A 14,400-nucleotide genomic window follows, 5' to 3' on the forward strand; every position below is an offset into this window, starting at 1 on the left:
ATGATTTACGGTCATCTTGACGATTTTTTCAAATCGAATTTCCCGTTTCATGCACATTTCTCGGAAGTAATTAGTGATTTTCGAGTGATTCTTTTATAAATTTACATCGTTTCAATGTATGATTTGTAAAGAAAATGATATAGAAACACTTTAACAGACAATACAGAAACTGACCTAATTTTTCATCCGACATCTTGGGATGACCGTGAATGCAGTTACGGTCATCAGCTTTACCCCAGTGACTTTTAGTCCTGTAGCATATGCCTCTCTTATTTTCAACACACATTCAATTGTTATCCCAGAATGTATCCATGCAGCACCCGAAAAGGACAAATATGTTACAGTTTAAGATACCACTGTTAAAAATATTCTTTTCCAAACAAGTTACAGGTCTACCCGTCACAAATAAAAATAAGAAGATTTGGTATGATTGCCAATGAAACAACTACACCAGAGACTAAATGACATAGAAGATTAATAGGTGCAATCCATTTGGTTGAGGTGGTCACATTATTTTGGTACAATTCACTCTTAAAATGTTTGAAAAATCTGTATCTTGATACAACTTTTCAATAAATATAAAGACAGTTGTTAAAGCTATCATAAACAAGACAAACATTTTAAAAATGATCCATGTTGTAATACTTTAATATTGTTATTTATATTCAGACATGCAAAACAAAATATGCATTAAATTTAAACTGTTATTTTCTCTGCAGCTATGATCTAGTTAATGAGAATAACATCATTCATTTAATAAAGTAAGAAATGGAGTACATTATTTTGAGCAATGATAATACCTTTTTATTAATTATTGCAATTCAAATGTTCAATTAAACGATTTATTGTATTGGTATAATTTTGTATTTTACGAGTGAAGATTTTTTATTTAAATTTCTTTCAGGTGTAGCACTCTGCATTTGTTTAAAAGGCGAAGTAAAAAATGAAGTTTTGACTCTTAACTGTAAAATCGACAACCTGCGTGCAGATGTTGATTTTTATAAAGATGGCACACGACATGGCTTTTGCCCCGGACCAACTCCAAACTCGAAAACCATAATAATTTGCAATGAGGACAACATGGAGAAAAATATAAACATAACACAGGATTTAAGTACGAACATTACTACAGTAGTGGCAAAGAATACAGATTCCTTTGTTATATACGGTTTGTGGCAATGCAAACATGGAGAAAAAATAGAACAGGACAGCTTCTTTGTGACTAATTCTTGCAATGACCATGAAGGTAAAAGATTAAATCATTTTAAATGTAAACTATAGAAGTAAGAGTTAGTAGTACTATCCATTCCATGCAAATGTTCACAATTTTGAAGCCTGCATATCATTTCGAGGCCCTTTATAGCTTGCTGTTTAGTTTGAGCCAAGGCTCCGTGTTGAAGGACGTACCTTGACCTATAGTGGTTTACTTACAAATTTTGACTTTGATGGAGAGTTGTATCATTGACACTTATACCACATCTTCTTATATCTATAATAGTTTACATTTTCACTTTTTCCACATTGTATTTGATTGTAATGGAAAGTTATGCTCTATTGTAACATTGTAATACTGAGGAATCAACAACAGAACTGATATCAATCTGTGTTCTTGCTAGTTCGCTAGAGGGTGCAGTACCGGTCCAACTGTCATTGAGTCATTAAAAAGCTCACTTGTGAAAATTTTGTTTTCAGCAAAGAGGGAACAGATTCATTCAAATTTTTTATCTGAAGTCTATTTCGAAGCTGAAATTGTTATTAAAAAGTATTTATGTTTATATTAGTTTTTTTTTTAAATTGTTAAAGGAAATCATTTTTGTATTTTCGATATATTTAAAATAAGAAGTTCAATTTTAGCAGATATTTATTTTGGCATTTATCACAATAGATTTCACTTTGTTAGGCATTATTCTTATCAATATAAGATGTTTAGCGAAAAGCTAAGTGGACACAATTAGAAACTTGCTAAGTCCTTTAAACACAAACAACAATGTCCAAGAAGAAATCCAGACAAATTCATTTTCTCAGTGTCGAATATTTCAATTGGGCGTATGACATTTGCGCGGATTTTGAAAAGTTTCGATCTTTAATTGCGCCAATTTGATTCTTTCATTTGCGCCTATTAAGCACAGGTGAATGTTATCGTTTACTTATCAATATTAACCTCTTCCATTAGCCAGTTGAACATATGTTATAGATTGTCAAATATAATATGTATATAACTTTTGTCCCCTGCAAATTGATTGTTGTCGTTTTCGTCTGGCAGATAAACTGGTGGAGGAAAATCCAGTCTGTTGGTTAAGTATATATTTTTAAACAGAGTATAAGGGCAAAACAAGTGACACTGGTAAATGGCTATCTCAATATTGTTGGCTATCATTCCTTCTCCCAGATGAAATCGAGGACTGCTTCACGTTTGACATAAGGTCCGATGTTCCTTCTGATGACAGATGTCATGCATTCTTAGACTACGTATAATGAAAGTTTTTATATATATGCTAACTTCACGTTATCTACCTTATTGCTGGTTAGCTACACCCGTTGAAAATTGCAAGAGCACGATTAACAGTACTGAATCGTCTCATTCGAACCCATGCTACTGAGATATCGTGACACCAAATCGCCTGCACTGTAACCGTCCCACTAGACCACACGACCACCTGGGCTTCATATAATAAAGCTTTCGATGGCCGGGTGTTACCTTTCCACGTCAGTTTTAATCTAGCGTCGTACTACAGTACATAATATGATTAAAGAATAATGCCCTTAAAAAAAAGAAGATTAGAGAATAACGGGCAAAAAAAAAATGAAGATTAGAGAAATTTGGGTCTAATTTTTTGAAGATTAGAGAAACTAGAGGCTCTCAAGAGCCTGTGTCGCTCACCTTGGTCTATGTGTATATTAAACAATGGACACAGATAAATTCATAACAAAAATTGTGTTTTGGTGATGGTGATGTGTTTGTACATCTTACTTTACTGAAAATTCTTGTTGCTACAATTATCTCTATCTATAATGAACTTGGCCCAGTAATTACAGTGGAAAATATTTTCGTCTACAAAAGTTTATGAAAAATGGTTAAAAATTAACTATAAAGGGCAATAACTCCTAAAGGGGTCATCTGACCATTTCGGTCGTGTTGACTTATTTGTAAATCTTACTTTGCTGAACATTATTGCTGTTTACTGTTTTCTCTATCTATAATATTATTCAAAATAATAACCAAAAACAGCAAAATTTCCTTAATATTACCAATTCAGGGACAGCAACCCAACAACGGGTTGTTCGATTCTTCTTAAAATTTCAGGGCAGATACATCTTGACCTGATAAACAATTTAATTCCCGACAGATTTGCTCTAAATGCTTTGGTTTTTGAGTTATAAGCCAAAAACTGCATTTTACCCCTATGTTCTATTTTTAGCCATGGCGGCCATCTTGGTTGGTTGACCGGGTCACCGGACACAATTTTTAAACTAGATACCCCAATGATGATTGTGGCCAAGTTTGATTAAATTTAGCCCAGTAGTTTCAGAGGAGAAGATTTTTGTAAAAGTTAACGACGACGGACGACGACGGACGCCGGACGCAAAGTGATGAGAAAAGCTCACTTGGCCCTTTGGGCCAGGTGAGCTAAAAAGGGGTTATTTTTTTTAAGATTAGAGAAAAAGGGGTGAAAGTTAAATGTTTACAGAATAACAGACCCCCTCCCCCAAACCAGACCCTCATAATATATAAGGCATAGAGATGTTATTTTTACAGATCAGCTTAATTATCTATAGTACAAATTGATGTAAGATACAGTCACAGAATATAATTATATATATAGTAACATAAGGGTTCATCAAACTTTCCATCAAGCAACTTGTTATTTTTCGAATGTCGGAGCCCCGCTTGACAGTCTACCGAATAACCTAAATGAAATCATAAGTTGGAGCATGGACATGCAATCACTGTCACTTTATTTAAACGTAAGACAAAAGTGCAGTGACTGCTTAAAAATGAGGATTTTTACACAGACTGCAATCGGGGCTGATCGAATTTGTGATGTTCTTCCATATATTTAGACTGTATTCTCAAGTAATTCTGCATCATACCTTTTCCTTCAGTATTAAAACGTCAGTATCATCATCACGAGTGTAACAGTAAATTTGGTCCGGTAGGAAAATTTGTCCGCCAGACTTTTTTCCCTAGTTAATGAAGTCCATGTACATGATTTTACTAGGAATATAAGTCCATAGCTAGTAAAATATGTCTGGCACTTATTTTCCTAGGAAAAAATGTCCCATGACTTGTTTTTTAAGTTTTTATTATATTATAAAAACTATTCAAAATGAAAAAAAAGTATCTAAGTTAAGACAGGAACTGTAGTATAGAAAGTCCCTGGTTAAGATTGGAAAGTTTCGTTGTTTTTTTCTCTGTTAAAATAAAGGACATGTACCTTATTCATTACCTAGTCCTTGGAAAATTAATCAAGGACATAAATTTAACTAAAGTATTTATACACAACTGTAAAACAATATTAAAATATAACAGTTAACATGGACATTTTTAGTTAGGAATAGTAATGACATGGACATGATTTCCTAGGAAAATTAGTCTGGGGACATGAATTCTATTAAAGGGACACTAGCTGCGAGATGTATAAAAAATTGAAAATCCTTTTTTTTTGCTAAATCAATAACGAAACGCAAAAAGTGAAATAATAATTATCTTTTAGCAGTTAGTATTGTTCAATTTTGTCAAAATAAGCTAAAAAACAATGATTTTGAATTATTCACTTGCAAGTGAATTGTATGTGTAAAGTTATTTAAAGGAAACGAGTGTCAACATTGAAAGTGAAACAAAGATAAATCATTTGATTGACTGATTCGATCCACAAAAATTCATTCTTATACAGGTAAAAACGATGATATAAGAATGTTATAGGACATGATTTCCTAGGAAAATTAGTCAGGGGACATAGATTACTAACATCGGACTAAATATACAAGTAAATTATGTAGCCATGGAATTTTTATACCAGTAATATTTGTCCGCCCAGACATATTTTACCAGGACATATTTATCACTTACACAAATCATGTACATGGACTTCATCAACTAGGAAAAAAAGTCTGGCGGACAAATTTTCCTACCGGACCAAATTTACTGTAATGATCTGTAGCATTATATGGCATAACGTATTTAATGTTGTATTTATAGCTGCTTCTTATTTCTGAAATCTTGCATATGAAAAGATGTCAAAATCAAGGATCGTTACACATTCTTATAAAAAATCTTATGGATTTAGTAATTTCTGTTATAGTTTTTTGTTCTAAGGTTAATCATAAATTGTGTATTGACATTGTCTGATATATGGGTCAATGCTACTGCTGGTGGACGTTTCGTTCCCAAGGGTATCACCAGCCCAGTAGTCAGCACTTCGGTGTTGACATGAATATCGAATATAATATGGTCATTTTTTTTTAATTTCCTGTTTACAAAACTTTGAATTTCTAAAAAAAACTAAGGATTTTCTTATCCCAGGAGTAGATTACCTAAGCCGTATTTGGTGCAACTTTTTGGAATTTAGGGTCCTCAATGTTCTTCAACTTTGTACTTTTTTGGCTTTTAAACTGTTTAGGTATGAGCGTCACTGATGAGTCTTATGTAGACGAAACGCGCGTCTGGCGTATTAAATTATAATCCTAGATAAGTACCTTTGATAACTATTTAAACCACTGAGTCGATGCCACTGCTGGTGGACGTTTCGTCCCCGAGGGTACCACCAGCCCAGTAGTCAGCACTTCAGTGTTGACATGAATATCAATTATATGGTCATTTTTATAAATTTTCTGTTTACAAAACTTTGAATTTCTCAAAAAACTAAGAATTTTCTTATCCCAGGAGTAGATTACCTTTTTGGAATTTTGGGTCGTCAATGCTCTTCAACTTTGTACTTGTTTGGCTTTTAAACTGTTTTGGTATGAGCGTCACTGATGAGTCTTATGTAGACGAAACGCGCGTCTGGCTTATCTATACTATTAAACGAGAAGACCTCATTTTGTGTGTCGCTTCTCTTCCTCCCACAATAAATTAATCATCATGCCTCTGTGTCCTATAGGTACCGTGCATAGTCGCATTTGTCACCCATTCTTATGACTATTCAGTTTGGGTGTTTTTTGGAGAAAAACGAAAATAAGGCGTCCGGATACTGATTCCGTATTCAAACCGATTTTTAAGTCAGATATGACTTCCGGTTTAAACGTTGAGAACCAATCGTATGATAGATAACAAAAATGAAAAATAAATAAGCCAATCAAGGCGTTGTCCATATCGTGGTTTTTATATCGTAAGAACCACTACTATTATACCTCGGTTTAAAGGAGTAGGTTCAGTAAGACCCCTTTTTGGCCCCAAAATATAGCAATTTTACAAAATTGTTAAAATGTATACTTCTAGTTATTTATTGGACAGTAGAATGCTTCTGCTACATAAATATGGGCTGTTTTTGACAATACGATGTACATTTATTGAGTACTAGCACCATTAAGTCATGCTAAATTACTGAAATCTTCACAATTCTAGCATTTTGGTTAAATTTTAGACGGTTTCCGTGTAAAACGAAAGTGGCCGCATTCGTGTTCATCCAAAATATTTAAATGTAAGTTGTATTTGATGATAATACATAACATATATAAAGGTTGAGGATGAACACGGATGCGGCCACTTTCATTTTTGACAAAAACCATCTTAAAAGTGACATTTTTCAGCATATTTGGTTGATTTTTCATATTTGAGCTTGAATCGGAGCGTTTTTAATGACTAAACTACTTAAAATTTTCACATAAATTAATTGAATCAAATTAAATAGACACTTAAGTGTTTAAAAAGTGGTCAACATCTTTCGTCAGATGAACCTGAAATTTGAGGCCAAAATCGGTTCTTACCGGACCTACTCCTTTGCACTTAATGTTCATAAGTACTCGAAAGGGGACATTCAGGACAATTATTTTCGCGTTTATCTGCATGTATACTATGATTATTATACTACTTTAATATATAGAGACAGTCTATATAATATAGTACTGATCGCCATGGAGAAGAAACTTAGAATTAATGGTTTATAGAAAATCAAATACACTTTAATATTTATAATATAGATGGGTCATTATAAAAAAAGTGCAAATTTCGACGAGGTAATATTTTGAAAAATGATGTCATTGTTTTTAAAAAACTTTTAAATGTGTTCCGCCATTCTATAGAATGGTAGCAGCGATATTCAGAAATATGCAATGGGAAAAATGAAGAGTTTCTTCAATTTTAACAATTTTAGGTCATCCTTTGAAAGAATCGTGTCAATGGTGTTACCAATTTAAAGCAAACATTTAGGTTCTAATCATTATTGTTTAACATCAAACAACTGTTCCAATTTGTTGTTTAGGTTTAAATTACACCTTATTGACATTATTCATATAGCTGTGCATTCTATTTAAACATAAATTTCAGAATATATTGTCGTAAAAAAGTTGGCTGTCCTAATTATGGCCGTTGCAAATACTAAAAAATACACTTAAACTGAATATATGTGAATTGTATCAGATTAAATGATAATAATATACCTAATCCTTCGTACACGACCTAAAAACACTTATTTATGAATAAAGATAAAAAAAAAAAAAATGTCGCATTTTTATATAGTAACACCACTGATCCTTCAGTAACTCCAATGACACAAAACTATCCCCAATGACATCACATTTTAAATTTTACCTTTATCAAGTACTGAACACAAAGCCAAGATCACCGAGCAAAGAAAAAGATGAAAAAATAATTTTTAGGCTAAAAAATCTCAAATTATATAACATAACATCCATTACTAAAAATGTCAATAGTGTTACTAAATAGTGTCATTGGTGTACCAGGCTCAAGCTAGCAGCCACTCGCTAGCAGCCACTTCGCTAGCAGCCAGTTTTCAAATATGTCTATAAACCCAAAAGTTGCAAAAGATTCAAACGTACTTTAAATGTTTTTATCAATCATATAATCACAAAATAATCTGTTTTTATATATGAGTGAGTAGCCGAAGACACTATTTTATGTTTTTTTTCTTCAAATTTACATGTAATTTCCTGTTCATTAATTTAGAGACAATAGTATTCGCTTTTCATATACCAAAACAGCGTAATGCGCGCAATTTTAAATAGTGTATGAAGAATAGTAAATAGCTATGCACTTATTTAAATGCTGGCAAAATTGTTGCTACATGACATCGACTTTTCCATAAGAAATCAATTTTGTGATATTGTAAGAAATAGCTTTCCATAGTCTCGGCATCCTGTCAAGTAGTTCCTAAATAGTATCAATAGTTTTGCATTACAAGAATAGAAAATTGCACTCGTGCTTTGCTATTTTTTTGTCAGACAAATTCGTTTTGACAAAAGATTCTACTTCTGAACAAGCGGAATGCGCTCACATTTGATTATACGAAAGGTTTATTTGTTGTACTTAATGTATGGTGTGCACAGAAATAAAATTAGCAATTTATAAAAGAAACCTACCTTTGGACCTATGGTGAAATTTTCCCATCTTGGCCATTTGGCCCATTGGACCTTAGACCATTACCTATCATTTCCACCTAGTGGGTAAAAAAGTATTGCCGTAGGGAATTTTTGACAGACTTTTGAAAAGTTGGGGTAGGCATGTTCGGCCCTTAAGACCTAAGTTCGGACCTATGGTGAAGACAAACTATGAGTTGTCCGACCTGGACATTTTTGCCCATTGGACCCTAGCCCATTACCTACCATTTCCACCTAGTGGCTAAAAACGTATTGCCGTAGGGAATTTTTTACACTCTTTTAAAAATTGGGGTAAGGTATTTTTTTGAAATCTAACTTTGGACCCATGGTGAGGACAAACCATGAGTTGTCCCACCTGGAACTTTTGACCCGTTGGACCTTAGACCATTACCTATCATTTGCACTTAATGGGTAAAAAAGTATTGCCGTAGGGAATTTTTGACAGACTTTTGAAAAGTTGGGGTAGGCATGTTTGACCCTTAAGACCTAAGTTCGGACCTATGGTGAAGACAAACTATGAGTTGTCATACCTGGACCTTTTTGCCCATTGGACCCTAGCCCATTACCTACCATTTCCAACTAGTGGCTAAAAAAGTATTGCTGTAGGGAATTTTTTACACTCTTTTAAAAATTGGGGTAAGGTATTTTTTGAACTTTGGACCCATGGTGAGGACAAACCATGAGTTGTCCCACCTGGACCTTTTGACCCATTGGACCTTAGACCATTACCTATCATTTGCACCTAGTGGGTAAAAAAGTATTGCCGTAGGAAATTTTTGACAGACTTTTGAAAAGTTGGGGTAGGCATGTTTGACCCTTAAGACCTAAGCCCGGACCTATGGTGAAGACAAACTATGAGTTGTCACACCTGGACCTTTTGGCCCATTGGACCTTAGCCCATTACCTACCATTTTCAACTTGTGGCTAAAAAAGTATTGCCGTAGGGAATTTTTTACACTCTTTTAAAAATTGGGGTAAGGCATTTTTTTTAAATCTAACTTTGGACCCATGGTTAGGACAAACCACGAGTTGTCCCACCTGGACCTTTTGGCCCATTGTACCTTAGATCATTACCTATCATTTGCTTGTAGTGAGTAAAAAAAGTATTGCCGTAGGGAATTTTGACAGCTTTTAAAAGATTAGGTGTAGGCCAATGGAACTTTGCAAATTGAAAGCTATGGTATGAAAAAATCCAGGCGCACTTGGTATGATTACCAAGACTTTCACGGACGGTAGGATTGACAGTGTCAAGGTACGATTTTTAGAACGGAAAAAAATATGTCTAATAAATTGAATTGGGGATGATGGTTGGGGTAAACTAAATTGATCTTTTTTATTGTTGGGATGAAGACATGGATCCAATAGCGGACATGAAGTAAGATGTTGAAAATGTCAAATCCCTGAGAGGTATTACCAAAATGAACCACCTTTGATGGTACTCCCGATTTGGGAAAGATCAGTTGGTTGAGTTGATTGTAACAGAAGAAACCAACCTTAAATATCAGTGCGTCCAAAACCCCAGACAAGGAAGACGATTATCACCCATGCAGAAAAAACTTGGGTTGAAAGGTATTAGCAGGCTGTCGATAGTGCATCCGCCACCGAAAGCCTTGAAAGAGGCATTTACTACCTTGAAGATGACCCCCATTATTGCTATAGATATGCAGACATTCCTTGACGTCTCTCAGATGTCACTGGAGGAACTTATAACAATTTGAACATTGAAAGGAGCAAAATCAATGTGGTGCTACACTGTACCTTTGTGAATATTAATCCATGAGGTAATGCAGATGATGAGAACAAGGGATACTTTCACTCGAGATTTTCACCGAGGCCACGATCTTAGCTGAAACCCTTGATTAGATGGACAAAAAGATCGGAGTTAAGATTGCCCAGTGAACCTCTGAAAAATGTGGCTGAACATTGAAAGCAATTGTAAAACTTCAAGTCAATATTAACAAACGCCGGCCGCCGGGAGGGTCACAGTACTTTGAAAGAAGGCTGTAAACAATATGAAAAAAACTGATGAGGATTGTTTTAAGTGGGCCATACTTTCGGCCTTGCACCATGAGGAGGTATACCCAAAACATACAGTACCACCGTGGCAGGAAGAGCTCAATCTGAAAAAAGATGTAGTTCTCGGTCAGCCTTAAGGGTATTGGTAAGTTCGAGAAGGTCAATTCAACCCTGATAGTCAATGTATTATAAATTAACGACAATGAAGTATACCCGCTGCGCATATTAGACGTAAGCGAACAGCGGGAGAGAGACATCAACTTGGTGCTGATGAAAAAGTCTTGGCTGGTGTTGAGCCAGACTTCGGACCACAATTGTGAGACCCGCCTGTTCTACAGGTGCGTGAACCAGTTCACATTAAAGAAGTCCTGGAGACCCACAAAGAGTGTTGCGTCAACCACAAGGCGGTTAAGATCGAGCTGCCCAATCTTATTAAGGAAGGAACCTACCAGACCTTTGACAACACTCACTCGATAGGAGTCCCTTTCGTGGTGTTCGCGGAATTTTAGTGTTTTAACGAGAAGGTTGAAACCAAGATTGATAAACCACATACGAAAGCCTACCAAAAGCACATGCCTTCGTGTTTCTGCTACCCCATCAGGTGTTTTGACGACAAGGTGTATAGCAAGGCACCAGCTCTGTATATCATGCAAAAGCCGAACGAAGATGTGGCACAGATCTTTGTTGAATGCCTTGAGAAAAAAATCAAGGCCATTTACACCTGAAACTATCTTATGAAGCATATGGTCTTGACGAAAGAGGACAAGAAAACCACCAGGAGACCACGCAGAGCTGGTTGTGTGATTGTTCGCTTGGTGAGGACAAGATGAGGGATTACTGCCACTTTACCGAAAATACAGGGGCGCAGCACATAACCAGTGTTACCTGAAGTACAAAATGTCAAAGTTTATACCTGTATTTTTCACAATCTGGCCGGGTATGATAGTCATCTGTACACTAAGAACCTGGGGTCGACACCGGGGCAGCTCACATGCATTCCCAATTCGAAGGAAAAGTAAATCTCGTTTAGGAAGACAATCCAGGTGAGCGAGTACAATTTGAAAGACGGGGAAATGAAACCCCTTCACCAGAGTTTGAGCAACCTTCAAAAATGTATTTGGTAGAGGAGCGTTTGATCCCGAATTGTACCGGGTGATACCCGCGGAGTCGGAAAATCACACTGCGCGAGGTCATAGACAGGCGTAAGCTAGAATACATTGTGTCACATATTTTGAGCTGGGAAGCAGGCTTATAAAAGGGAAGAAGCTTGACAAGAACGCACATTTGACACTCATACAGGGCTACCTGACGCAGGAGTGCCCAACCTACATAGCTTTCCTGGTACTGTCACGACAATGGTATCAACTGCGCCCGGCTCGACGCCTGCATTACGAAGAGTACATGACAGATTAGATTGTATACACGGGAAATGTCTGGGACTAAGCCAAGGCACATCTTTCGGCCATCATTAGTGGGACTGAGTGGGAGGCAGGCCAAGGTTACACTGAAGGATCCGAAATGTTATCAGGACTGAGACATATCACAGACTCTATTGTTAAATTGCAGCCGTACCTTTATGAGCAGGCGAATAATTCAAAGTAATGTAGGGGCACCGACTACGACATCGATGGAAGTACGGTGAACTATGTAATTTGTAGTTTGAAGAACAAGGCAGTTATGGTGGCGTTTGATTACTTGACAGAACAGGACATTGAAGTTGAATCACTTGTAATTGACGGTATCGTGCTTTACATAGACATGGATGAAGGCTATGATATACCAGTTGAAGTGCCGGCCATGGACGAAAGTTTACTCTTGCGACAGAGTGTGTACCCTGTTGATTATATGGATGGGTTCAAGCAACTTGAGTAAACCGAGCAAGACGAAAAAGCATTGATGGCAGCGATCTATTCGCTGACAAGACAATTTGGATCGCTGGAGGTCAATGCCAGCACGATAAACAAGGACAATGAGCACGCCGGGTGCTCACAGAGAGTCAAGGAAGTCATGGATGAAGGTAATTATAAACCTGCTGACGCGCCGGGGAAGTCTCTTGTTGAAGGTTTACTCTTGCGAAAGGGTGTGTACCCTTATGACTATGTGGATGGGTTTGAAAAACTCCAGGAGACCGAGTTGCCACCCAGGCCAGTGAAGCATTATACAATACCATCACCGGTGAGGGAGTAAGCCATGCAGACTATGAACTAATACGCGCAGCAAGTGTGTGAAAAGAGATGGATATCGCCAGCATGAGAGACTCAGAGTATCATGACTTGTATCTGAAAACGGATGTACTCTTGCTGTGCGATGTGTTTGAGAACTTCAGAGATGCAAAAGGGATTAGAGGTGGGATAACAGTCTAGCGCAGCGGTTTGCCAAAGTCAACAACCCTTATGTCGAAGGATTCAATGCCGACAAGCCCACCAACTACTTGATGTATGCGGATGCTGATAACCTGTATGGATGGGATATGAGTAGCTATCCACCGATCGGTGGCTTTGAATGGATTAACACCGACGTAACCAACCTTTGAGACCCTTGCAGTGAAGACGACTAATGATTTATATTGGAGGTAGACTTCGAATATCTCAAGGAACTTCATGACTACCACAATGGTTACTCGCTTGCCCCGGAGACTGTACAGTTGAACAAAGTAAAGAAACCTCGGAGAAAAACTGAGGTATGTTGTATACTACGTCAACCTAAAACAGTACTTGCGCTCAGACTCAAGATCAGAAAACCACACGGTTATAAGTTTAAACCAGATCATATGGCTGAAGATTTATATAGATCTAACCACCGCGCTCAGAGCCGCTGCCACCACTAACTTTAAAAAAGACTTTTTCAAGCTCATGAACAATGCGGTGTCGCAAAGACAATAGAAAATATCTGCAAGAGGGTTAAGGTTGACGTCCGAATAGTTACCAACGAGAAACAAGTGATGACGCTCGTCACCAAGCTCAATTTTGATCGCCGAAATAACTTCATTGAGTATCTTGCAGCCATGCACATGCGTAAGACCAAATAGAAATTTGACAAGCCAATTTACCTAGACATATCTAAGACCTCAATGGCGGACTATGTTTACAAGTACCTAAAACCAACCTACCGTGACAAGACAACCATCTGTTACACCGACAGTATCGTTTACAATGTCGAACCTCCAGATGTCTACAAAGACATTAACGAACACTGGCGGCAGAAGTTCGGCACATTCAACTATTCAAGTGACCACACTTCCGGTATTAAATGAGGTCTGAACAGGAAAATTTTTGGAATGTTCAATGATGAATGAGTCCCCATGACTGAGTCTTGGATTGCAGTCCAAGATATACGCGCTCAAGGTTGGCAAGCGCGAAGCGAAGAGGGCTTAAGGGGTGAAGAAGTGCATCGTCAAAAATTACCTTTGAAAACTACAAGAGATGCCTTGATACGCACACAGTGAGCTACCAGACTATGAATACATAATCAAAAGTCATAGGCATAAGATATATACACTTGAGTGTCACAAGAGAGCCCTATCAGTCAACGATGACAACCGTCATATCATGCCTGCTGGAATTAGCACCCTTGCCCGTGGCCACTACAAAATCGTCAACCGTAAATAAATGAGCGGCATATGGGTGCATAATTTAGTTCTCCCCTACAAACCCCTTTTAAACACTCAGCTCAAACAGGCTGTAACCACCACGAAGATTCAATACTGTTGGGGTGCGGTCATGCCTGATACACTACTACATGTACCAAAGGTCTGACACCCCAAATGTGGAACCTTAACCACGACAGCTGGAAGGATCTTCTAACGCACTTGGCGTGTTGGTAAAAGCG

General features: G+C 37.1%; 1 protein-coding gene across 1 annotated transcript in view; it reads left to right on the plus strand.

Moving 5' to 3' along the window:
• Nucleotides 1-14,400, plus strand: part of LOC143050751 (uncharacterized) — a 98,329-nt gene that overhangs the window by 10,225 nt on the left and 73,704 nt on the right. The window contains exon 2 of the mRNA XM_076223901.1: nt 905-1,246. Within this exon, the coding sequence (XP_076080016.1) occupies nt 905-1,246 (342 nt within the window). The remainder of the gene's footprint in view (nt 1-904; nt 1,247-14,400) is intronic.

The sequence above is a fragment of the Mytilus galloprovincialis genome, chromosome 1 (genome assembly GCF_965363235.1).
Source record: "Mytilus galloprovincialis chromosome 1, xbMytGall1.hap1.1, whole genome shotgun sequence".
Taxonomy (NCBI): domain Eukaryota; kingdom Metazoa; phylum Mollusca; class Bivalvia; order Mytilida; family Mytilidae; genus Mytilus; species Mytilus galloprovincialis.